The sequence below is a fragment of the Drosophila serrata genome, unplaced genomic scaffold (genome assembly GCF_035046125.1).
Source record: "Drosophila serrata isolate PLE 108 unplaced genomic scaffold, ASM3504612v1 contig_23, whole genome shotgun sequence".
Classification (NCBI taxonomy): domain Eukaryota; kingdom Metazoa; phylum Arthropoda; class Insecta; order Diptera; family Drosophilidae; genus Drosophila; species Drosophila serrata.
The window spans coordinates 1,735,385-1,760,531 of NW_028256921.1; the positions used below are offsets into that span (position 1 = coordinate 1,735,385).

The 25,147-nt window shown below is 35.1% G+C and overlaps 1 protein-coding gene across 1 annotated transcript; it reads right to left on the reverse strand.

Annotated features, from left to right (window-relative positions):
• Positions 1-1,482: 1,482 nt before the first annotated feature.
• On the reverse strand, positions 1,483-24,852 carry Sxl (Sex lethal). Its single transcript, XM_086830665.1, is given in 10 exon segments — positions 1,483-4,314; positions 6,248-6,313; positions 10,214-10,431; positions 10,974-11,155; positions 11,230-11,337; positions 11,409-11,741; positions 13,519-13,564; positions 17,649-18,191; positions 22,878-23,013; positions 24,739-24,852. Coding segments are annotated over 8 exon segments (2,181 nt in total). The 5' UTR covers positions 17,726-18,191; positions 22,878-23,013; positions 24,739-24,852; the 3' UTR covers positions 1,483-3,163.
• Between the last annotated feature and the right edge of the window lie 295 nt (positions 24,853-25,147).

Genomic DNA, 25,147 nt, shown 5'->3' on the forward strand with positions numbered 1-25,147 from the left:
TCTATGTTTACATATCGCTATATTCTTCGAATTGTATATAATCTTTCGGTGTTTTGTCTTTTGAGATGAAATATGAACGTCATGCTTTATATAGGGAGACTACACTTAAGGGGGGTAAAAAGACAGAAAAGGCGGAGATAGAGCAGAGATGGTCGAAATTGAAACCACGAAATAATACCAAAAGTTCCATAGGATATAGATAAAGCGTCTATTCAATTCTGTCTAACCATGATCTCCTTCCTCTAGCGCCACCGGAGCGGATCTGCAATCCTAACCTGGTTTTGGGATCTTTAGAAGCACCGATTTTCTACTCTCCGCTACGTTGAGGTTCATTTCAAGTCGTTTGTTGTTGTTGTTTACTTGAATTTTTATGTTTTTTTTTTAGTTTTTCTTTGTATAATATGTTTATATAAAAAACGCTTTCTCTTAGGCTAGAAAAAAAAATTGTATGCATATTTCTGGTATTTTAGTTTTATGTTGTTGTTTTTTCTTGTTTTTATAAAAGATCTTTACCTTCTAGACACATTTACGTTGATATAAAAAATTTATAATATATAATGTATATTTCCGTTACATAATTTCATTCTTGCATTAATTTATTGAACAACATTTTAAATGTATTTGCGATTAGGTTTACTTCTGTGAGGTTCTCATGTTCTACAATGTTAGTTATTAAAAAAATATGACAAAAAATGTATCTCTTAAATTGCGTCTCCTTTTCCCGGTCTCACGGTATTACAACAAAATTAGCTTGGCTGCTTATGAGTAAAGAAAAAAATTCTCTAAAGAATTACACACAAAAAACAATAAATATCTATACTCTGACGTTCGAGAAAAAAATTTATGATTCTTTTTGGTTTTGTCACATGCTCAAAAAAAGGTGACAAAAATTATGCTCATCTCTAGAAAAAAAAAAAAGAATATTCAATTATTCGATTTTTTGGTTTGCCTTGGCTAAGTCCTAAGTTACACGAGACGATCGACCAAATGCTAGGTGCTAAATGTATATATATATGCATGTATATGAATTCATCTTCCAATTAACCGATTATTTTCTATGTAATTCCACTTACAGACTAAGGCTACAATTGGTTGAGAGTATTTTCTTCGATTTAAGTGACTCGGTGCCCCCGTCCTCCGGATGGGACAGAGGCTTTAGAATGAGTGACATCTTACATATTGATTTAACGAACGCATTCGTTCTCGAATTGTGTATATTTCAGAATTATCTTAATTTTTCTTGTTCATTTGTTTTGTTTTGAATCGTAATATTTAGTATTCAGCACAACCAAGCTGTAAGTTTTATCAAGTGTTTACTGTGTGTCTGCACTCCCCAACTAGTCTCTCTTAAATCTAGGTTTGGTTTTTCATTAATTTTTTCTTTCATTATTCGTAATTCGTTGACTTAATGTGCCTTCGAAGCGTTTTTGGAAATGGAAAAACGTCTTGTTGTTGAAATAAAAATAAAACTCAGGTATAATGTGGGTTTTTTGTGGTGAAAAGGTTTATTAGGTTGCCTTAAATAATTGATTTCTTATTTTCTTGTAAGTTTTTCTTTGTAGGCCAGAGACAATGTAATTAAATAATAAAATAATATTGTTATAATTCGGAAAATTATGGAGTTGCTCGAACGAAATTGTTTCCATGTAATCATAATTAATTAATGTGAATAGAATTAACAAAAGTATCGTCAATGAACGCAATATATATTTTTTGAAATGAACATAATCGTTGTATCCTCTTATTTATTTCCTGTTCCATTATAAGTTTATGCACCAACACCGAAAAAATTAATTTGGGCCCAAGGAGTGACCGGCAAAGAACACGATAATGCATTTCATTAAATTAATAAAACAATAACGTCGAAATAAAATAAAAACAAAATTAAAACATTTAATTGGGGAGGGTTTAGTTTTTTAGATAAAAAATACAAATGCAGGTCAACTCCGGGTGCCTTAGATTTTGCGTGCTATCTTCTTTCTTGTTTTCATTTTCGTTTTCGTTTCGTTTCCTATCCTTTTTTCCTATTTCCTTTTTTTTCTTCCTTACTGCATGATGTCTCCTCTGATTTACGGGCTCTCTATCACGGTTATTTCTTAAACGTTTCTGTTCCTTGTTTTTATTTTTCTAGCTGCAACATGCTCAAGTTCTTTCGTATAATAAACTAAACAAAAAAATGGTTTTCATACAAATTAATTATATTTAGTAAAAAAAAAACACGTATCCTTCCATTATAGCTATGCAAAAAATCTATGTGTATGTGTAATTTTGTCTGGGTTCTCTTTCTCCTATCATTCTTCATCCTTTCTGTCCTTGCCACTCAAGCACATTTCTAGCTAAGTGATTTTTGTTTTGTTTTTTATTTATCCATAAACAGCCTGTAAACTTGAGCATGTCCCAGCCACATATTATTTAAGCCATTTCCTTCGTTCGTTACACATAATATATATTTATATATATTTAGACAAAAAAATTGGATTTATAAATTATGAAAAAAAAGAGATAATATACTCATATATATCTGGTTTCACTTCAGCTATAAACATACACGAGGGGGTACCCCGTGTACGTTGTTGCGGCATAGTTCGCGCCAAAAAAATCAGTTTCAGACACAGAAAAAAAAAAAACAATCAGAGCTTATGTATTCACGCCTATAGCTATATAGTAGTAGTAGATATATAAATGTGTGTATATGTATGTGTGTGTTGTAATATATATGTATATATATATTTTTTATATGATTATACGTTATAAATATGTGACAAAAAAAAGTTCTTCTCATAGTTTTTTTTTTTTTTTCTAAGTATAAGCAAAAAAAAAGATCGCCTTCTTCATAGGCTTTTCAATCATTACATATTTGTATACTACGTGTCTTGTCTTACATATAATTACAATAAGAAAAAAAAGTTTCCTCCCAAATATAAAAAAAAGCACAAAAATGAAAAAAACCAACTAAAACATAAGGGTTAGAGTGAGGAACATAAAGAAATAAGGTAATTCTTGTGGGGTTTTGAGAACATAAAAATTTGGGTTCCGATGAATGCTGCTGTTGCTGCTGCAGCTGTTACTACCATGATCAATATAAGAGTTTCTTAGTGTTATATAAATATATACGTTCGTTATATATAAGTTATAATTTGAAGATTGATTCTCAACTCTCAGGTTATGTCCGCCATAAAAATTGATTTGTGGTTGTCGCCGTTGATGTTGTTGGAGTGGATGTGGCTGCCGTTGTTGCCGCTGTTGATGCTGCCGCTGATGTTGTTGCCGTTGCAGTGGTGTTGTTGAAACTGTTATTGAGATGCAGCTGCTGCAGCTTCAGAGTTTGCTGATGCAGTTCCATTTCACTTGCGGACATGGGAAAACTGAAGTCATTCTGCTGTGTACTGTGGTGGTTATTACTATTGTGGCTGTTGGAATTGTTTGAATTATTGGAATTGCTAGTGCGTGTCTGCTGATTGCTGCCACTGTTGTTGCTGCGGCTGTTGGGGAAGCCGTTGTTGCTGCTAGAGGGATTGTTGGTAAAGCCACTACTGTTGCTGGGGTAAATCCCGCTGGTTGCAAAATGGTTCACTCTGAGGCTGGGATGGTTTGCGAAGTTATTGCTGCTGCCGCTGCTGCTGCTGGGATCATGGTTGAACGTGTTACTGCCTCCTCCACTGTTGTTGTGGAACGAACCGGCATTGTTGTAATTGCCACCGTAGGCATTGGTATGATTGGAATTGCTGTTAAAGCTGCTTCCAATCGAAAGCAAATTATTGCTTAAGCTGCCAGTACTGCCATGATGCCCAGACCCTTGCGATTGTTGTTGTTGTTGAAAGGGCGGTGGTGATTGAAGTTGCAATGGCTGCAACGGTTGCTGTGACGGCTCCTGCGGCTGTTGTAGCTGCAATTGCTCCTGAAGATAGTGAAGGGCAGCCACTCCATTCTGGCGTATTGTATTAAAGCCAAAGCTGTTGTTGTTGCTGTTGGCGTTGATGTTGGTGTTAGCATTGGTGCTGGCGGTATTTGTGTTGATGTGGATATTATTGTGATTAATGTTGTTATTGCTTCCATTCGGACTCGTACTATGAGCAGCAACATTGCCCAGGCGTTGCAATTGCGATTGTTGTTGTTGTTGATGGTAGTGCTGATGATACAGTAGCATGTTGTTGTTGCTACCATTGGCATTGCTAGTGTTGGTACTACCGGTGAATCCCAACGCCTGCTGCTGTTGTTGGAGGAGTTGCTGCTGCTGTTGCGGTGACAATTATAAGTAGGGATAATGGTACTTCCTGCGGTACAGTCCGTCAAGCAACTCGGCAAAGTTTTCACCTATGATGGCAATTCAAGGAGGGAGACACAAAAAAGATTAAGAAAAGATATTCAATTAGTAAGATTCATCAATGAATTTTTCTTAGTCACTTAGTCATGCTTCTAAATAAAAATACATAAAAAAAATTGTATATATATAAAAGAAAAAAAAAACTTATTGTAACATCTATAGATATCCTCTGGCCCTAAATGCAGTTTGAGCCCTGACTTAACTAGCCTAAGTGAGAGACTAATTATGTTTAGTATTTCGTTTAGAGAGTTTCGTTTGCCTTTTTCTTGTTTAGATGGTGTTGGGTTAGTGTTTATTGTTGTTTCTTTAATTTTTCTTTTGTTTTTGCTTTGTTAATTTTTGTTAACTTTCGGGATTTGTAGTTGTAGTTATAAATCAAGCAGAAGTTTGGTTGTTAGCGGTTCGATGTCGCTGTGTCTACAAATTAATTTCATTGTTAGCGTTTCTTTAATCACAAAGGTTTCCCACTTTTGATTCGGTTGTTTCTTTAACACGATTGCAGGGTTTTAATAATTTTCATTTAACGTGCCATGTTTTCTTTTTGTTATTTTTCTTGGAACTTTGGGATGGGATGGGGACTTGGATTGGAGTGTCATTGAATATATTGATGACTGATTCTATGATGGCTCTATATATGTGTGAATATATAGTAAGTATATGATGTGACTGAATTGTTGCGTATATAAAACACTCACATACACGAAGAAAATTCAAAGTCAAGTGCGTTCAAAGAACATTAGCAAGCAAAACAAGTCGGTATACATTTGTAAATGGTAAACATCTAGTTCGTTTTATAAATCAGAGGAATCTTGGGGATTTTGATAAAGTTATTCTTGGTTTGCAGAGCAGACAAAGCAGACCATGGTGGGGAAGATTGAACAAAAAAATATATGTTGCTATTTAAGAACACTAAAAAAACATCGTTCGAAATAGGGACTCTAAAAGAACTTGGTTTTGTTAATTGTTTAATTTTATTTGGGGTGAGAATATGAAGCGCAAGCAAACAAGGTTTTTCAAGGGCCAGCAGCAATTTCCATTCGGATTATTTCCTTATTATTTTAATTTGAAGTTCGAATTTTATATGATTTAATTTAGAGTTCGAATTGGGTGATTTCCATCTAGAAGTACAATTTTTTTTTGGCAATTTCTCAATTGGAACTTTTTCAAATAACGCTCTACGCCCTTGGCACGCGCTCAACAATAATAATAAAATTTTTTTTGTAGAGCGACTGCCAAAAAGGCTAAATCATTTTGTTTATAACTTAATCGATTCATTTCTTGAGAGAGATATATATATGGGTATAGTAGCTGAATTATGACGTATGAGAAAGTAACAAAGAAAAACATGGCACGCTTTAAAAAGAAAAATCTGCTTTTTTTTTTGTGTTGTTAATTTTATACTTTTATAGATATATGAAGAATTTTAAAACTGAAATTCGAATTTTAGTTCTGCCTTCTCAATTATGTGGGAGCGCATGAGTGTGCAAGTGTCTTGTGTGTCTGCTGGTGTATATATATGTGTGTGTGCTCTCTTCTTGATAAATTGATAGACTACTTATAACAATTATATATTCGATCTCTCGGCTAGATCTCATTCTTAAGGGCTCTTAAAAAAAAAAAAACAACAAAAAATCAATCAGGGATGTCACAGGAATCAGCTACAGGTTTAAAATCAATTAAAATGCTGCCTAGAAGTGTGATTTTAAGAAATTCACCATATGCTTAGGCAATTTGCACTTGGGAATTCCAATTTATTCATACTTTTGGATAGCATATCAATGTATTTAAGCCCACAATTTCCATTGAAGCCCTGCTTAACCTTTTATGCTCTCCGTCAGGCGGAAAAGCAAATAATCTATGATAGATTACGACTAGGAGTAATTTATTAGAAATAGGTATATATATAAAAAAAGGAATAATTACTATCGAGACCGAAGATAGCATCGCATATAGCATCGAATAATGAGCGTAATTTTTCCATAGCTCCGTCTATAATAAAAAAAAGGAACGAAACGAAAAAAAAATTGTACAACTTGGATTAGTTGTGGCGCAGATAATTTTTTTTTTTCTTGTTGGGTTGATTTGCTTGATTTTGGATGGGGGGGAATATAAAAGATCGATTTGTTTTAGAAGATTTTTCAATCAATAAAATCTTCGTATTTTTTTCAACAACAATCAATGAGAATGAGTTGAATCGATCGTTTTTCCTTTACAACATTGATGCTTTAAAAAAGGAAAAGCGACCGAATCGGGTTAGTGCTTTGAGTATTTTACAAAATACAGTAGAGTGTCTACGGCATGGAAACAACAAATGCGAAATACAATGGGGAACACAAACTACTTGTTTAACTTGGCAACGGGTTCAACTTTTGAACTGAAATAGCAGTCCAGCAACTAAATAAAGGCTAAGGTAAATTAAACCAAACTAAAAATTAGGCAAAATCTTCAAAAACTGTCTTCGGTATGAAAGGCCCGAAGTGCTCGATTGTCTTGCAATTGATTAGGCAAGGATATCGTTTATAAGATCGCAAAAGTAGCTTTTCAAAAACGTTGCTTACTTGCTGGCACAAAATAATCATGATTATTTTTAAATTTCTTTTGGATTCTGGTTCTCACTAAAAAAAATAAACAACGTATTTCGACAAGCTAAATTTCGAACACGTCTTTGTCTATATCTCAACTAAATTATGCAAATGATATTCAATGAAAATAAATATAAAAAATAATATATCAAATAATAGTTCATTCTTATGTGATTTTTTTCTTCTTGTGAATGCAAAACAACAACAACAAAAGACCAAACAATAATATATAAATTAATAAAATGTCAAACTTAGGGGTCGGTTAAGCAAAATCTACAAGAGAGTTCGATAGAGTTTTTGCACATTTGTTGCTTGGCTTCGGTAGTAACAATTATAAATATTAATTTTCTATACTAGATATATGATTTGATATCTCGTATCCACACTGAACACTGACAGGCACAGAAAAAAAACGTATAGAAAAAAATGTTGAAATAAATTTGGTTATTTTTGATATGATAATGGTTTTTTTTCTTTTTTTTTTGAGCACTCATAGATGATTGAAAAAAAAACAGCTCTGCACAAAGTACCACTTGGAAGAGAATATTATCGTCGTATACATGAAATACACTGGCAAAAAAAGTTTGAAAAAAAAATAAGTAGCGATGTTTAAGGTTCGTTTCTTTTATTATTTGATAGTTTTTTGTTTGTTTTTTTGCACTGGAACCGATAAAGGGGTGTGGGGAGAAGAGAGACAACAATACGGTCATATTGTTTTTGTTTATTCTTTCCGGCGAGTAAAAAAAAATACATCAATAAATTTTTCACAGTAAAAAAAAGAGAAAAAAAAATAATGTGATTGATGAAGGGGGAAGTTGGTATCATATTTCTGAATGTTTATAGAGGGTGGTTTTTTTGGTGTGATCTTTTGGCAGCACCCCGTTATCGTTTCGGTTGAGTGCGCGCATACTTACCATGCGCCATTTTTCACTTCTTTCTATTCAATTTCATAGTGTCTCTCTCTCTGTCTCTGTCTGTCAAACAGCCGTCCGCCTCTCTCTGTCTCTTTCGCCTGGGGACAAGAGCTGTAAACAGAAATACTGCACTCGCGCTCTCGTTCGTACTCGCTCGCACTCACGCGCATTAGCGATGGGAAGGGGCACGGGCACTTAGATCCTGTCAAAACTCGCTATCTCTCTTTACCTCTTTCACTCTCTTTTTTTACTTTCTCTCTCACTCCCACACAAACACTCACACACGCTCTCATACGCACGGTAAGGCAGATTAGCAAGTTCAAAAATAAAAAACAAAAACAACAAAAAAAGGTTAACAGGAAAAGTATCAAAACAGTGGGAGAAAAACTTCCCGATGCAAAGTATTAACGGCCAGGTGTTGTTTTCCAACACTGATTGATTCTCAAATTTGCTTGGAACTTGAAAAAAAATAAAAAAAAGTTGTCGGTTGGTTTTGGTTTTTTAAGTTTGTTTTGCGTTTCGCCTTTTTATTATATTCGTTTTCTCTTGTCACACTTTTTCGGCCTTTTTACTTTGTTTTTCTTTTGTTTTACGCTGCTTTTAACGCACTACAAACTAAATAATTATTAAAATTTAACGCTATTTTATAGAATAGATTTCATATAGTCAAATATATATGTATATTATACGTATATCTATATAAGTATATTTTTTCCTTTAAAAACTGAATGAAAGAAGGTTAAGAAAGGGGGAATAATTGCATTATTTGGTCGATTTTTGTAGTTTTATTTTTGTTGTTGTTTTTCTTGCTGTGGATTGTAGAGCTGTAGTTGTTGTTGTTGTATTTTTTAGCTTTTGGCGATGAGAAATTAAAACTTAAAAAAAAGAACGTGATTCGAAAATTCGATATTTGATAGCTGATATATATTGTGATGCGATCTGAAGAGGCTGAAGAGAGGGGAAGAGCTAAGTGGGGGTAGGTATTTTTTACGGGCAACGCTTTTTTAATTTTTACTCCTTTAAATTTTTATGTTTTGTTGATTTTTTTTAGTTCAGTTCTGCTTGCATTGCTGCAATGTTTTATATTTATCATCATTTGTTACGCACAGTCTTTTGTGAACGGGAAAAAAATTTACAAAAAAACTGGAGCTGGAACACCACAAAAAAAAATATTAAAAAAAATGCACTCTTCATGCTTCGGTTTATGTGGGTTATGGTTAAATTCTCCTTTGTAGAAATATTTGTTTATTCTCTCTGTTTTAGTTTTTTTTTTTATATTATTTCTCTTTTAAATTAGTAGGTATCGATTCAGTCCGTAGTTGGTATATTCACATTCCATTCATAATTTTAGGTGAATCTGGTTGTATTCATTTTAATCTTTTCATTATAAAAAAAAGGTTTTTACGTGTTGTGCTGTGTTTGTTGTTGTTTTAAGCCTACTAAAACCATCTATATATCCGAGAAAAAAATGATTTCCTGAAACGAACTGGTTCCGCTTTAAGTTTGACACACACACTTAAAAAAAATGCCGAAAAAAAGAAAACACTTGTAGAACTAGGACCCAAATTCATGTAAGAAATAGTTCTATCGGTTATCGGTTAACTGTTAGTTAGCATGTTTGTGATTGTGTGTGTGTGTGTGTGTGTGTGTGTGTGTTTTGGCTGTTGTTGTTGTAAAATCTCAAGGTTGTGGAAATTCCCGTTATTAAGTTAGTAATTAAAATTTACGTGGGGAATAGGGGTTGATTCTATAAAAAAATAGTGTTTTTTTTGGGTTTTTAAGTTTTTTTTATGCAAATTAATATGTAATTACACTAAAGGAAAAAATGTACAATTCAATTTTTGTTTTTTTGCATTTGTTTTGCTTTTTGTTTCCAAATACAACATATATATTATTATAATATATATGATTGTGTATAAATTGCAACAATAAATTGAATTTGTTTAAGTGTTACGAAGTATTACGAAGTTAAAATCAAAAATTTAAACTAAATATGCATTTGTTGTTTGTTGTTGTTAGTTTGAGTTGTTGTTGTTGCTGTTGTTTGTTTTGTTGTTGTTGTTTATAGTCAAATACAAAAAGAAAAACGAAAAAAAGAATCCTTAAAAGGGATCAGATGTGGAAACTCTCAAGATGCTTATTTTTGTTGAACAAAAAAATCATATATACTTAAGGTATATAATTCGATAATATTCAGTGAGTGTGTGGCTTCTCTTGTGTGTTTCATCTCGTGGCCTTTGTTCGTTTCTGGATTTTTTTGTTTGTTTTGTTTTTTGTATTCTGTTTTGTTTTGAATTATTATTTTGTTTTTCTTTTTTCTTTTCAAATTAACTTTTTTGCATCCATATAGGGATGCGTTTTTTGGAAGCGTTGCTGTGATTTTATTGATCTACCTCTGTGCACCATATTGTTGTGTCCAGGAGCGATAAGTGGTGGTGGCGGCAGCGGTGGGGCGTTGGGTGGGACCACGCCCATCTGGGACATAAAATGCGCCGCCTTCGCCTTGCCATGCTCCTCCGCCAGCCGCACGGACAATGGCTGTGATCCGCCTTCGGGTATAACGTTGTTCAGCGCCGATATGGCCTCCTGTGCCTCCTCGCGCTTGTTGTAGCTATATTTCGTTATTATTTTATTTATCGGGTGTACACCATATATCGTACATAGTACATTGATGGTTGGCGATAGAAATGAATAATGAAAAATATGAGAGAAAGAAAGAAAACAACATGAGCTGGGGTGTGTCGAAAATTAAAATTAAACAAATCAGATTGAATTTGGCAATGAGAAAAATACAGTCAATGTTCTCAAGAGTTAAACCTCTTTAACGATTTAAAAATATCAGAAATAGTCCAAAGTATATGATTATTGTACTACAAATTCCTAATAATGCCATTGGTTTCACAATTTATCAATTAAGCTAATAAAAACACTTCAATTTTAAAGATTTATCATCAATCTTATAACAGAATTCGGAGTTCAGATAATATTTATGATGATCTCATTTAAAGTTCTTTAATTTATAGTTCAATTTTAATATTCTAAGAGATACAGAGGAATATTGAACTCAAAGAACATCGACTGTTTGTAAAAATAGCATTTCTCAAGCCTTCTGATTACTTAAATGTAGAGTTAAGAACAAGTTTTGGCACTCACCGAACAAACGCAACGCCCCGTGGTCGACCCGTGAGCTTGTCACGCAATATATTCTTTTGCACAATGGAACCGTACTTGCCAAAGATCGTATCTAGCTGATCGTCGGTTATGGTGCGCGGCAGATTGGTTACATACAGATTGGTGTCCTTGATGGATTCACCGCCTGGACGAGCATAGGAAACCTACGAATTAAGCAGGAATAGAAAGAGATTGGTTAGTCTTTGATCAAAGCACTTTTTGGTTTAAATAAACTCACCTTTAGCCGCTTGTTTCGCACTGTGATGCCGTTCAGCACTTTGATCGCACGCTGCGAATCCATTTCGGACGTGAAGTCCACGAAAGCGTATCCAAAACTGTAGCCAGTCTGAAAGATGATCAGTAATTAGTATGTATTTTAAAGATTCAAAGGATCGCATTGGTTGCGTCTGAACCTACCTTATAGTCTCTCATGATTCTGCACGTGTTGATGGGTCCAATGGCTCTGAACAGGGCATACAGTTCGCGATCAGTCATATCCTGCGGCAAGTAGTTAACAATCAGGTTGGTATTGCTCGCCCTTGGATCGTTCAGGTGATCGTCACTGCCGCCGCTGCCCAGCGACAGGCCGCAGAGATTGTTCAGCGAATTGTTACTGGTTATCGGCGGCAGGTTGATAATGTTGCCGCCAAGGGAGTTGGCACTACCGCCATTACCGCCGCCACCGCCGCATCCGGGGAAATCATTGTAACCACGACGCGACGAGGAACTTGGAAATGAGAATTCTGTATCCTGTGGCGAGAACGCATAACGTGACTGTAATCAGATTGTACAAAGGGTATTCTAGTGTTGAGAGAAGGCCTCATATCGCTGTCTTGGGGTTGATTGATTGATTGATTGAATAGTTTAGGTATTAGTTGGTTAGATTGGATGGTTTGCTGCTGCTTGGTTCTTTCACTTTAGCTGATTAAACGTTGCTCACTTGTTAGTTGGCTCGAACAACGGGCAACAACAACACACAACTGAACTGTTAATTGTTAATTATTAATTGTTAACTGTTAATGATGAGGTGACACACACAAGGTACAAAAACTGCATATTATAACGTAGAAATCTACGAATAAAACGAAATGGAAACGGCAACGGCAATTCCAAATGCATCGAATATCGTAAATCGAAATCGTTTGTTGCAATCTCTCATAGAACTCTTGATTTCTTTTGGATTTTTGTGTGGCTAGAGTTAAGGATTTCTTTAAGGCGTGCTTGAAACTCGAGTGCAGCAATTGGTATTTGAATTTATTCGGATTTAAGCTTTGAATTGAAACATTCCCTTGTACATTCGCTGTACCTCTGTGTAAGTATTCTGTGGTGGTGGCATTGGTCTGTGTGAGCTAAACGGCATTCGCAGGGTTGCAAAAACGAAAGACAAAAGAAAATCGAATTGCAAGAAATGCATTAAGTTAGGTATCTTTTTTTGTTTAGTTTTCTGAAATTCTCAAGTGTTTTGTGTGGGTGTATATACTGCATTGTGGCGAGTGTACGAGGGTCACAGTGATATTGAAAAACTGGGGAGAATACAGTGCGTGGCAAAACAGTAAGGCATCAATGCAATTCGATGCATTTAAGACTTCGTATCCTTTACATATAATACTGTATTGTAATTTCAAAAAGTAATTAATGCGTTTTTCTAGAACTTATCGTTTTCCATAATTAAAAGTGACTGTATGTCATATTTACATTCTGTACAACTGTTGCTATTAGTTTGCCAAGCACTGTACACGCTAAAGAGGGCAGAATGCCGAACGGAAACCAAAGCTGAGGCGGAAACGGAAATGGAAACGGAGGAACGGAAGTGGGAGGACGAACCAGGTGGCAGGGCGATACCTTAAGGTACGACATTTGCTTTTCATGTCTCATGCAGTTTAGTTTTGTGTAGGTGTGTGTATGTGTATATTTTTTTTAGCTTGGTATCTCTGTGTTTCGATTTTTTAGTTATTTCTATTTAAGGGTTTGTATTATCTAAAAGTTTTTTGTGTTGTTGTTGCTGGTTGGTTAGTTTATTTGGGTTTTTGTTTTCGTTTCTGTTTTTGTTCTTGTTTGTTTAAGTTTTGTTATTTAAAATGCAAACTTTAAGTTGTTGATTTTTTGTTATCATAAACCAAAATGAAATTGATCAGCATCCAGAAAATAATTGAGTTAAGTTTTGGTATTTGTTTATTTGTTGTTTCTTGCTCGAAAATTGTAATCAAAAGCGTGTGTCCCCAGAGCGTTCATGAGACAAACTCAATAACATACAACTATTGATAGTAAAAGGCATAAAATTTATATTATTATTGTTATTGTTATGATAATTATTATTAGAAAACGGAACCAAACAAAACAAAACAAAATACAAAATCAGTCAATATCAAATGCATTGCTCTTAATTTTTTTTCTTGATTATTTTTCTTTTTAATTTCTTTCTTTTTTTTTCTTTTCATTTTTTGGTTGGCTCATGCAATGGAATTGATCGCTAACAATAATTATAAATTTCAGGCGTGTAAATTGAGATAATGTGAGTAATACTAACCATTCCAGATGGCAGTGAATGGGACATGCCAAAGCCACGCCCACCGCTGTTCGTCGATCCAATCAATTTGATTTGGGAAAGAAAAATAATGGATTAGTACACGGGAATATGATGGTGTTGTTGTTGATATATAAATTGAAGAAAATACTATTTAAAATTATCAAAAATTAAGTGTATAAAGCGCAATTTACGTTCTACGTTTGTAATTATCTTAAAAATGATTAAGAAATGTTTTGGCGTTGGATGATCTGACAAATATAACTAACTTAGTCTTACAGCTAACTTAATTAGAATAAGGACGCGGTAGAGGTACAGTCACACGGCTTACTGTTAGCTAGCTAACAGGACACTGTTAACTGACCTGACCAGCAGTTTCTTATTCGACCTTAACTTATTTATAATTGCGAGAACCGTTTTCGGAACTCAAATAGAGGTTTTAGAAAAGTGATTAAAGATTTGACACATTCTCAGGAAATACAACTCGGCTTATCTACTCTGATTTGAGAAGATCCTGGTTATATATACCATTGAAGTGGCCAAAACTTTGCATTGAATAATTAAAAAAAAAAAACAATTTTCACTTAAAAAAAATAAACACTTAAAAAAAATGGACACTTAAAAAAATTTTAACATATATTTTTTATGCACTTTCGATTCACCGAAAAAAAAGAAAAAAATTATGCATTTGCATGGTGCTGTTAGGCCCAATTCTCAAATGTAATAATCGGACACCATTTTATATGCAACACTTTTTCACTTAAAAAAAATTACATATTTTATTAAATTTCACTTGTAGAGCACTTGAAAAAAAATTGGAAAAAAATAATGCAGACTTTTTCTTTCATTTTCCCACGTCGACTTTCGATTATAATGTCTAAGTTAGGACTAATACAATGCGTGATTTCTCCCAAAAATTTTTGTTTTATTTTCTTATGGCTTTATTTTGGATTGTATTTTTTATTTTGGGTGATGATTGTCTTACTTACGGGCATTGAAGGCGTCCTCGATTCAAGAACATTTCTGGGGGGCGGAGGGGGCGCGATTGCCCCCCGTGCAAAAAAAATGAACTACATACTATCTAAGGAGTTAGTGTCTTTCGATTTCGCCTTTCGCCGATATCGCTTGTGGTGACGGCTGCTTCTTTCTGGGCTGTGGAAAAAGATGTCTGCACACAATTAAATTCAGCTGCGGTACAACGACGATGATGGCAGGTTACGTAATTTGGCTGGAGGGGATTTTTTATATGATTTTTAGTGTGTGTGTGTGTGTAAGGTGGTTGTGAGAGTTTGTGTATGGGACGGAAATTTGACTTTTTCGTTTCATTTTTTTTATTTTTCATTTCATATGCATCCTTTGGATCACAGTAAAAAAATATGTAAAAAAATAATTAAGGGAAAGGTTCTGACTAACAAATCTGAAATATTCGTTGGTAAGGTCACACTGCTTCTCTGTTGATTGTTGATTGTTGACAATTGTTGATTGATGCTGATGCTGCTGCTGCTGATGTTGTAGTTGTAGTTGTTGTAGCTTTTGGCTTTTGATGACCTTAAGCAAATGATGCGCTTTAGCATTTTGCATTTTGCCTTTTGGCTTTTATTCATTTCCTGTCGCTTCTCTCGCAGTGGAGAGATAGAGACGGAGTGATTAAGAGAGAGAGGTTGGGGTAAAGGCAATTTGTTGGCTATGCATTTGGGATGTGTATGTGTGGGAGTGCGTGTACTTCATGAGTGAGCGAGCGAACGAGATGGCAATGCAATAACCACAACAACAACCGGTACGCTTAAGGCTAGTTTCCCCACATACATACGTAGGTAGGTGTGCGAAAGGGACGGCCCTACATACATAACTTAAGGCTATCGCATGTCAAGGTCCTGACACAATTTCAGCAGAGCACGTGGTGCATAAAGCTGTGGTTGCTCTGTTTACATTTCGATGGACTGCCGCCGAATATTGTGCCATAAATTATATGCCCCCCCAAAAAGGGTAAAAAAAAAAAGAAGCAGCAGCTGCAGTGGAGCCAATGACGCCATCTTTTCTACTTTTAAATGCAGAAGTTCAACGGCAGCTGCTTCTTCTCATTTTATATGTCATGACCCCCTGGAGATTCTAGGATCTTTATAGGAATCGGACCACTACTTGACCCCTTTCTATATACTTTTTTGTTTTCTTTTTTGGCAGCAAAAAACAGTCAATTGTGATTTCTTAGGCAAAACTTAAAGCTTACGTTCTACTGAAGATCTGGCGATGGAAGATAAATGGACAATGCGAGGCGAGAGAAAAGAAAATGTCAAGAAAAGGAAAACAAACACAAAATCAAGTAAACTCAAGGCAATTAAGGCAACAAAGAAAATAGTTTTAGTACAGTCACACCAAGCAGCAAGTGTGGAACAGAGACAAAGAAATAGAGAAGGAGAGAGAAGACAACATTTACCGGTACATTGTGAGGCTGCTTAAGTTGCACAGGCCGCACGATGAGAACGTTTTTAGGCCGTTTCTATAATCCTCTTGCCACAAACGAATTGCACAGATACGGATACATGTATCTGCCTTGGTCTACGCGTATGTAGTACAGTGTTGTGTTGTGTGTGAGGGGAAGAGATATAACAGTTCCGATTCCCACCGGAAATCGAACATGGCGCTCGTTGTTTTCTTCTTCTTCGTCTTCTTATTGAGTGTTGTGTTTAAATGCAATATATATATATATATATATATATAATATATATAATTGTGGAAGATTGCGATTACTTTACGTTGCTTTACGTTTTTGCTGTTATCATTTTAGCATATTGCTTATCTTTTATCACATACAACTGTAAATATAGGACAAAAATAAAGAACACATGGCATGGTTGCCGTTACGAAAAACACGCAGACTATCATCAATCAGCGGATGTGTAAGTGTACGCAGTATGTGTGATCGCATGAATGTATGCTATGATAAATGCCAAACTAGAGCGAACGATATGGTCAACATATGTACATCTAATGAAAAGGGATATGCCATGAACACAACAAAAAATTTAGAATCTAAAACGAAAATAAAAGAAAACATTACGATTGGGAGCGGAGCATCTTTTTTCTAAATATTCTTTGGGGGGACACTGTCTGAACTCATATTGGGGGGATTCCCTCAAAAACGCTTGACTGTTTTCTGCTGCACTGCTTCTCGGTCAATCTACATGCTTGTGTCTGTATATGTATGTATATATGTTTTAGCTGTATTTAATTGATTATTGATTTTGCTTCTATCAGTGGCTGCACACCATCTAGTGCATGTAACAGTTAATTATACTTATATAAACAATGTCGCCGCTATTGTAATCCTTATTCTTGCCGTCGTTGTGCTTGTTGCGGTGGTTATTGTTATCCATCGTCGTTTCTTCTTGTTTCTCACACTCTCTCTGATAATATCAGAATATAAAAACAATGAACAAAATCAAAAATGAACTAAAAACTAATCTGTGTGTATGTGTGGTGTGCAAAATGAGATGGATACAATTTCGTTTGTGCCACAGCGACGACGACAGCAAATCGATAACATTCTCAAGATCTTATCGATCGGCTATCGACATGCTATCCTGCACACACACATACCAATGCATATATAAGCCATCAAAAGTTTGCCAACGGAAAGACTTGGAAGAACCTGACAAAAAAAAAAGGCGTTGGCCGCAAATAATCTTTGCTGGCAAACTGGGCATTTCTGTTTCGTATAAACTATAAAAATGTTCAAAAAAAAATATATATATTAGGAATATCTGCATCTGGGAAATCTGGGTAGAAAAAAAATGAGGTACACTTTCTCTTTATAGGTGTGTTTATGTGTTATGTGTGGGGTAAAAGGAAGGGGACAGGATGGGGGAAAAGGTAAAACAGTAGAATTTCTTCTCTTTTAATGGCTAATAGTATGAAATTAAATTTTAAATACTTTAATACACTTTCAGACAAACTAATTGTATATAAAATATTATTTTAATGTCAAATATCGTTAGAATTTCAATTAAATCAAGAGAAGAAATTCAACTGTCATTTTTTAATTGCAAATGTTTGTAGGGAAACAAAAAAAAAAAACAGGGATTTAACGTATAAATGGATCTCAAACGAAAGAAAACTCAGGTTTAAAAATTTACCTCGACTTGTTGTTGTAACCATATGGAGGATAACCACCGTTATTATTGTTACTACCCGGATTATTATTGCCGTACATATCCTGAGAGTTGCGAGTGTGTTAGTTTTCGAATCAACAAAAAATTACACCCTCGAAAATACACCGAAGGTGCGAAGAATGAGGTGAGTCGTGGTAAGTAGAGGTGAGTGGTGAGTTGAGTTGAGTTGAGGAGAAAGCTTGATCTCGGGCGCTCTCCTCGACTTTTGGCGCTCAGCGCTCTCAGCTGGCCTGCTGCTGTTGTTTGTTGTTGTTATTTCTGCTCCTTCCTTTCTTCAATTGTTTATTGCTTTTCCGAAGTTTGGTTGTACTTAAGATTGCTCTTATAATTTAGTAGCAGATTCTTACTTTTCTCTTTTCAGCATGGACACTGTCTTAGTTTCTATTCTTCTTTTTCTCTTAGTGTATGCTCATTTGCAGTTATTTTCATTTGCTGTTGTTGTTGGTGGCGCGCTCTCAGCTATGTGTTGTAGTTGTAGTAGTTGAAGAGATGATATTGTTGTTGATACTAAGTGGTTGTAGAGTTTGGATTTTATTTTAATTTATTTGTATTATTTTATTTAATTGTTTATGGGAGGGACAAGGGAGGGCTCTACATTGATATACGAATACAAAAAAAAAAACATCAAACATTACAAAGTCGTGAAATTGTGTGCGACGCGAATTTGTGAACGAGGAATATTATGAATATAAAAAAAAAAAATTAAAAACTCGCATTACTTATCGAGAAAATTAATGCTGTGTGTGTGTGTGTGTATTCTTGTACGTGAGATTATTGAAAACTAGAATTGTCTTTGCGTTCTGCCGAATATTTCTTTCCTAAAATCAACACTTTAAAATCTTTATAGTTCATTTTGTTTTCCAGAATTTAAAACAATATTTTCATATTTAAATATCACAGCCAATTCCTATCGTTCTTTCACAAAAAAATATTATTTTGCTGTGAAAAGTTTGTAAATAAAGTAAAACACCTTATGTATTAATAATTTTCCAGGGTTGTCACCATAGATTATTTAAAAATTTATTTCTGCTTACAAATATCTTAAATACCTAACCCTTATCATATTGCATACAGTCGCTTTCCTAGCAACAAATTCTCGACCAGAGTTTCTATATCACAATTTAAAACCAACAATTTCTTAACCAAAACTTAAGTAAACCAATTGCGCTTGTATACAGTAATTTAGAAGTAGCGATCAAGTGGAACTATTCCCGACATACCTGGCCATTTTGAAATTATAGAATGACGACATTGTCGATTGAGGAGTCACAGTATCAATGGTAAAGTCCATCATGGTTAAATCACAAGGTATACTTTTTTTGTTGACAAATTGAATTTCAGACACACAACGAAATCACAAGATCACAGGACACAAGTTAGACTTGTCACGAGTGGAACTCGACTGAAGATGTCCTGTCAGCCACCGTGGTATTTAAGGATCGGCGAGGGGCTTGGGATAAGTGGGCGATGGGCGGTGGGTGGCGCAGGTAGAATCATGGGAGGCAAGGTGCGCGTGCCAGTCGCGTGGTCTACCTAAGCCATCCCTATATTATGATCCTTTGAGGAAGCGTGCCAGGCGTACTTTCTTGGGTGGCCGGCTGCATCTCGCGGATCCCCGAATCCCAGATCGAAGACAGGCAGGCAGATGTTCCGCATTCTCGGAAGCTGGATGCTGATTCCAAGGCAAGGTGCTAACTTGGGTGGAAAATATCGAAAGGTGGAAATTGGCAAGCTGCAAATTGGTTACTAGGAAAAGCAGCAAGCTGCAACTTTTTGCCCGGCTTCGTCAGAAGATCAGAATGTTTTTTCCTACGAATATCCCAAGATAAATTCTAGTTGATCCAAAGCCTTATAAATTGCATGTGATTAAAATATTAATACCGCTTGATTTCAACTGCCTTTCAAAAGTTATTACCTGAGTCAATGAAATTATTCAAAAGATAACTTGCATATTTAATCTAATATAAACAGACCTAAGAAACCTAAGCCTAATTATCAAATAATATAAGCCAAAAAGTATTCAAATTAACTTTTTCTTCAGAATAAATAAAATGCATAACGTACTTTCATACATATTGTTAAAAACAAAATATACGTAAATAAAACATACATAAATACACTTAATCAAATTGTTAATTTTGTTAGAATAATCCTTCATATTTATACTTAATCATCATAAACATAATCCCCTCCATAAATAACCCATTACAGATTCCTGCAGCCGCCCGTTACAGCTGCCTACTTTTTGCTCGGATTTTAGGCAGTGGCAGGTGAAAATGCAAATTGACCTCCTCGCTTATAAAAACGCCGGGTGGAAAAAAATCTCGCAGCCCAAAAGTGTCGAATTACCAAGAACAGAGACCTAGGGAAAATTATTTGCCGATTTTCAACAGAAACATTGAGTCAGTCAAGATGTGTGGTTCACTTAAGAGTCAAGAATTATAGTTGGTTATCACGAAATCAGAAGAGTTAAAATAAATTACATATATTTAAGTGAGTTGTGATTTTAAGAAAAATTCAAGTAAGTTGAATATTTATGTTAAGTGCAAGACATCATTTGCAGCATTTAAAATTTGTACTATACGCAAAACATTTCAAATCAGATAACATAACATTGGAATACAAGAATTTATTCCTAGCTGACTCAATGGAATTTTAGCAACAGAATTTGCTTTATAAATTTCCAATGAGCTTTAGCTTTATTTTTCAGGAAAAATTCAAGAGATATATACTTATGTATGTATGTACAACTCAGGATCCCCCGAAAAGAGCAAGTAAACTTTTCCCATCCGAAACTTTTTGCGAAGAGAAAGAGAGAGAACGAGGAAAAGGTTGATTGTAAGGGGGAGAAAAGGAAGAGAAGAAAGTCGGGAGCCAGAAAGCGTTTGCTAAATTGAAAACGAGGGCAGCAGCGTCAGAGGGGCGGCAGCAGAGTGGGCGGGGCGGCCTAAATCGTACAACAACAAGAACAATGTTGCTCGAGAGGAAAAGCGTGCAATGGAAATGGGGGGTAGATGGGATGGTGACCATTTCGAGGGCTGCTTTTTCCCATATACAGCAGATTGCCAAAAAAAAAAAGTAGATATATACCGTATATACGAAAGAGGGAAATATGTACAGAAATATATAAGAGCGTGTGTACCTCACTTTCCAGCGTGAAAATCCACAGCATGCAAAAGAACAGGCGGAAATGAAGGAAGAAAATCGTCACAGGGAACGGGAAAACAAAGAAAACGAACAAACAGAAAAATATAAGGGAAACAAACTAGAAGGGTAACCTGAAGGTCTCTCTTTATAAATAGAGAACCCCAAAAGCAGAGTACCCAAAGTCGCCCTGGGTTTCGTTTTTAGACAGGTGAAAGCAAAATCACTAAGAAATCAAAACCCTACTCACAACAAAAATAGAAAGTCCCCCACGTGTGTACAAGCTCACGCGGAAAATTTGACAATATCATAATGATTTTCTGCTTCATCAAATTCTAAAATAATGAAAAAATGAACAGCATTCGACGATAGAAGTACAAAAATGCATAACAAGTTTGTATTAAAAATACTCAAAAAACTTTTGAATCGTTTAAAATATTTTTACAAAAATTAATCACAATGGAAATTCCAATTTTTAACTCGAAAAACATCTATAAACATTTTTAAAAATATATCGATTTGTCAGAAATTAATTCATAATTTATTTAAGTCAAGCCTTCAGTATATTTATTGATTTTAATGGAAGCAACATTGGAGTCTATTATACGAACATTTTTCCTTCAGTGTACGAAGGAAAGAGAACAAGCTGTAAGAAAAGCTTTACAGTTGATAACAGAAGTTGACTAATTTGGAGCACACTTGTGTAAATAGAGCAGCTCTATTAAGCACACTCGTTTCGTGTGTGTATGCGTGTATAGAACAGCTGTTGATAACAGCATAATACAACAGAGAGGACAAATGGAATGGTTCGCATAGATCCATTAAGGTCTCTTTCTAACGCTCGATGCTGAAAGTATGAGTCATTCGGGTGGTTGTGCTGCTGCATTTAACATGCGTGAATGAAATCGCACGGTTGGAAGGGCATTGCCAGATGCAATCAACGATCCCATCGAACATTCCAGCTGATCGCTCGCTTGATTATTGTTTTTGCTAAAAAGTTGTTGCACTCCAAGTCTGTGTATGTGTATGTGTGTGTGTGTGTTTGATGTATGATTATGTATTTTTGCTTGTGCCAAAACAAAACACGACACGATTAGTGAGCGCACCAGTACAGTGTTAACTGGAAATGAAGGACAATTTCAGAGTAAACATTTTAAAACCCTAATTTTTCCCATGTAGTTGTGTTAAGAATAACCACCTTTTTTTTCATATGGAAAAAATTCTACCAATCCTTAAACTTGTTGGTTTCTATTAGTGGAGATCACTGCAAATTAATTGCTGACCAAAAACGGTTAAAAAGGCGCATGTCTCTTAATCGGGATCAAATCAAGTCATATTATCATTTTGAATAACTATAAAAGCTTGATGACAACGTACGCATCGAAAAATGCAATTATTATAATGCCTGATGCACAAATATATTGACATTTCTTATCCGGACTGATAAATCGAAAACCAAAACACGAAAACACGTTGCCTTCCACGATAACAGCTGGCAATGCTGTCGACGTCGACGCCGATGCCAACGTCATGTGGTCGCACAGTTGTGTATCGCAAACTAGTTACACCACGACACGAAAGGGAATAAAAATACGAGAATATATAAAAGAGAAAACAATTCAACTTTAATAGAGCTGAGAAGATAAAAATGAAACTGTATTCTTGTTGCTAAAATTTCCACACGATAAAAACCCTACTTTTAATTTGTGATCTAAAATACATATTCGGAAGCAGGAAGTATGTAGAATTGCAGGATAGGTATAAATATGGGTAGTCGGCTGTAACTGTGCAGCGGAACTAAGGGAAGTTCGAAGAGAGGGACTCAGGTAGGCGGCCATTTATTGCTGGACGCGACTGTATGCATGTGTTGTTGCAAGTATGTATGTTTTCCTCGATGTTTCCCCTTCTTTTTTTTGTTAGTAAGTGTTTTGTTGCTCTTGGCTCGGCTTTTGTTATTTCTTCCGTTTTGTCTGCACAAAATGGTAGTTTGTGTATAACACAATACTACCAAACGGCAAAAAAAAGCTGTTTCAAGTACACAAAACTTACCTAGTTATTGTCTTCTTTGTTTTTTAATTAATGATTTCTGGTATTTAATGAAATTAAACACTCACACACTGTGGCTTTACTAATGTACCGCTCGATTTTAATATTATGGTGCTGAATATCTTGTTGTTTCTATGTACTACAACGGTTAAAGAAAAAACAATACAAAAAACGCATGAATCGGAAAGCGATGTGAAGTAGAGGTGGAGAAACATCGATGAGAACATCGATGACATCGATGTTTTCGAAACATCGGAAACATCGATGCTTGGCGGGGCAACATCGATGTTTTTCCATCTCTAGGGCACATAGAGGAAGACATTTGAATTGTAAGTACATATCTCATTTAATCACATTATAAATTATTAACAGAATATTGTTATTGTAGTTATACTTGTTGGTGGTGTTGGCGTGAGTGTGGTGGTACTTAAACATGGACAGGTTTTTGAAAAGTAAGTACTAAATATCCGAATTTTTCCTACGTATGTTTATATGTATGCATTTCTTCAGAAAAGCATTGTAGATGAATTTCTGCAGAAAAGCATTTTTATACGCATTTCTGCCGAAAAGCACATGCACATTTGCATGTATTTTTGCTTTTGAATATATATTTGTAAATATATATATAGTAGTAGTTCGGTATAGTAAAGTAAGCATACTAAGTAAGGATATATAAAGTAAGCATAGTAAGTAAGCAAAGTAAAATAAGAAATAGTATATTAAATTTGTTTTTGTTTTTAGTTTTAATTTACAATATGACAATATGCCAAAGAAGTTAACCATGAATTTTCCTCTAATTTATTTTTTCGTTTTCTTTGTTTTAAATAATAAGTGTTTAGTAAAATTGATATTTTTTGTTGAAAATTTGACTTTTAATTTTTAAATATTACAAATTAAAATAATGTTCAAATACACTAAAATAACTGCTAATTTTTTTATTTCAAACATCGATGTTTAATCGATGTTTTCGCCGAAAAACATCGAAAACATCGATGTCCGTGAACATCGATGTTTCTCCACCTCTAATGTGAAGACGTAGAGAGAGGGCAACGGAGTGGCGGTTTAAAAACAGCCAGCGTCGCTAACACACACACAAACGTACGTTTCACTAACACGCATATTCGTCATCGCAGCAAAGCCGCAAACACAGGAAAGAAAAAACAACAAAAACACTAGCGAGTGGCGGACGAGGACGTGAGTATTCGTGGGTACGTGTGTGTATGGGAGAGAGAGAGCGCGTCGACGTTGCCATTTTACGGCTGTACTGTTTTGTTAGTGGTGGGAAAAGCAGAGCTAGCCAAAGGCTGAATGGAATTTTACAACATGGCTCGCTACTTTTTTGCACTCTATTTTTTTGGCTATGCTTTTTCGGTTCACAAGCAAACAAAAAAAAAACGGCAAAAAAAAAAACAAATACAGCGAGTGGTTTTCACCTCTCTCTCTTCCGCCTTACTCGTTGTAGTAATGTACATGGGTGTGTGTGTGTGTGTGTGTGGATTCAAACCACAAAAAAATATATAAGAAAAGGAAAAAAAAATGACTCCAAAGCTTTCTGTACTATATGCATTAAATATATACGACAACTACGCATGTATTTGCGAAATGATATCTGCGCATTTTCACAATATCTGCGTGTTTTCCATTATCATTCTTTGGATTTTCTCTTTTCGTTCATAATTATTATATACACTTCACGTCACGCTAGAAACCCTGTATGTACATGTATTTGTGGTGGCGGTGTTTATGTGTGTATTGTTTTTTTTCATTGGTTTGTTCACAACGTCGTCGGCACACAAATTTAGTCTTTGTCTTGCTGTACTTTAACTTTATTCGGCAATTCACATACGCTGCGAATATTAATTACATTTTGCAAACTCGAGGACACTGAATCGGGAGTAGAACAAAGTGGAGAAGAAAATTACCAGAAAAAAATGCACTGCGCGACTTCCTTCAGTTCACAGCAACAACAAAGCAGTGTGACTGAATTGCCGAGAAACACAAAAACCACGCATCGGTGGAAGTATCGATACTATGGAATACATCGATATCTTTACGTTCTGCGAGGGATAGAATTTGCTCCCAATTACATGATTTTGTTTGTGTTTTGGCTAGATTTCAATATATTAGCTGCATAGGTAATGGTTCAAAGTTGTTTATAGCAAAAACCAATCTACAAAAACGTCACGCGAAAAACAGAAATACGACAGAGAAATGGGAATGTGAAAAGGAGGTGCGAAACTTGACTAAATGACAAGTTATTGCTATAGAGGAGC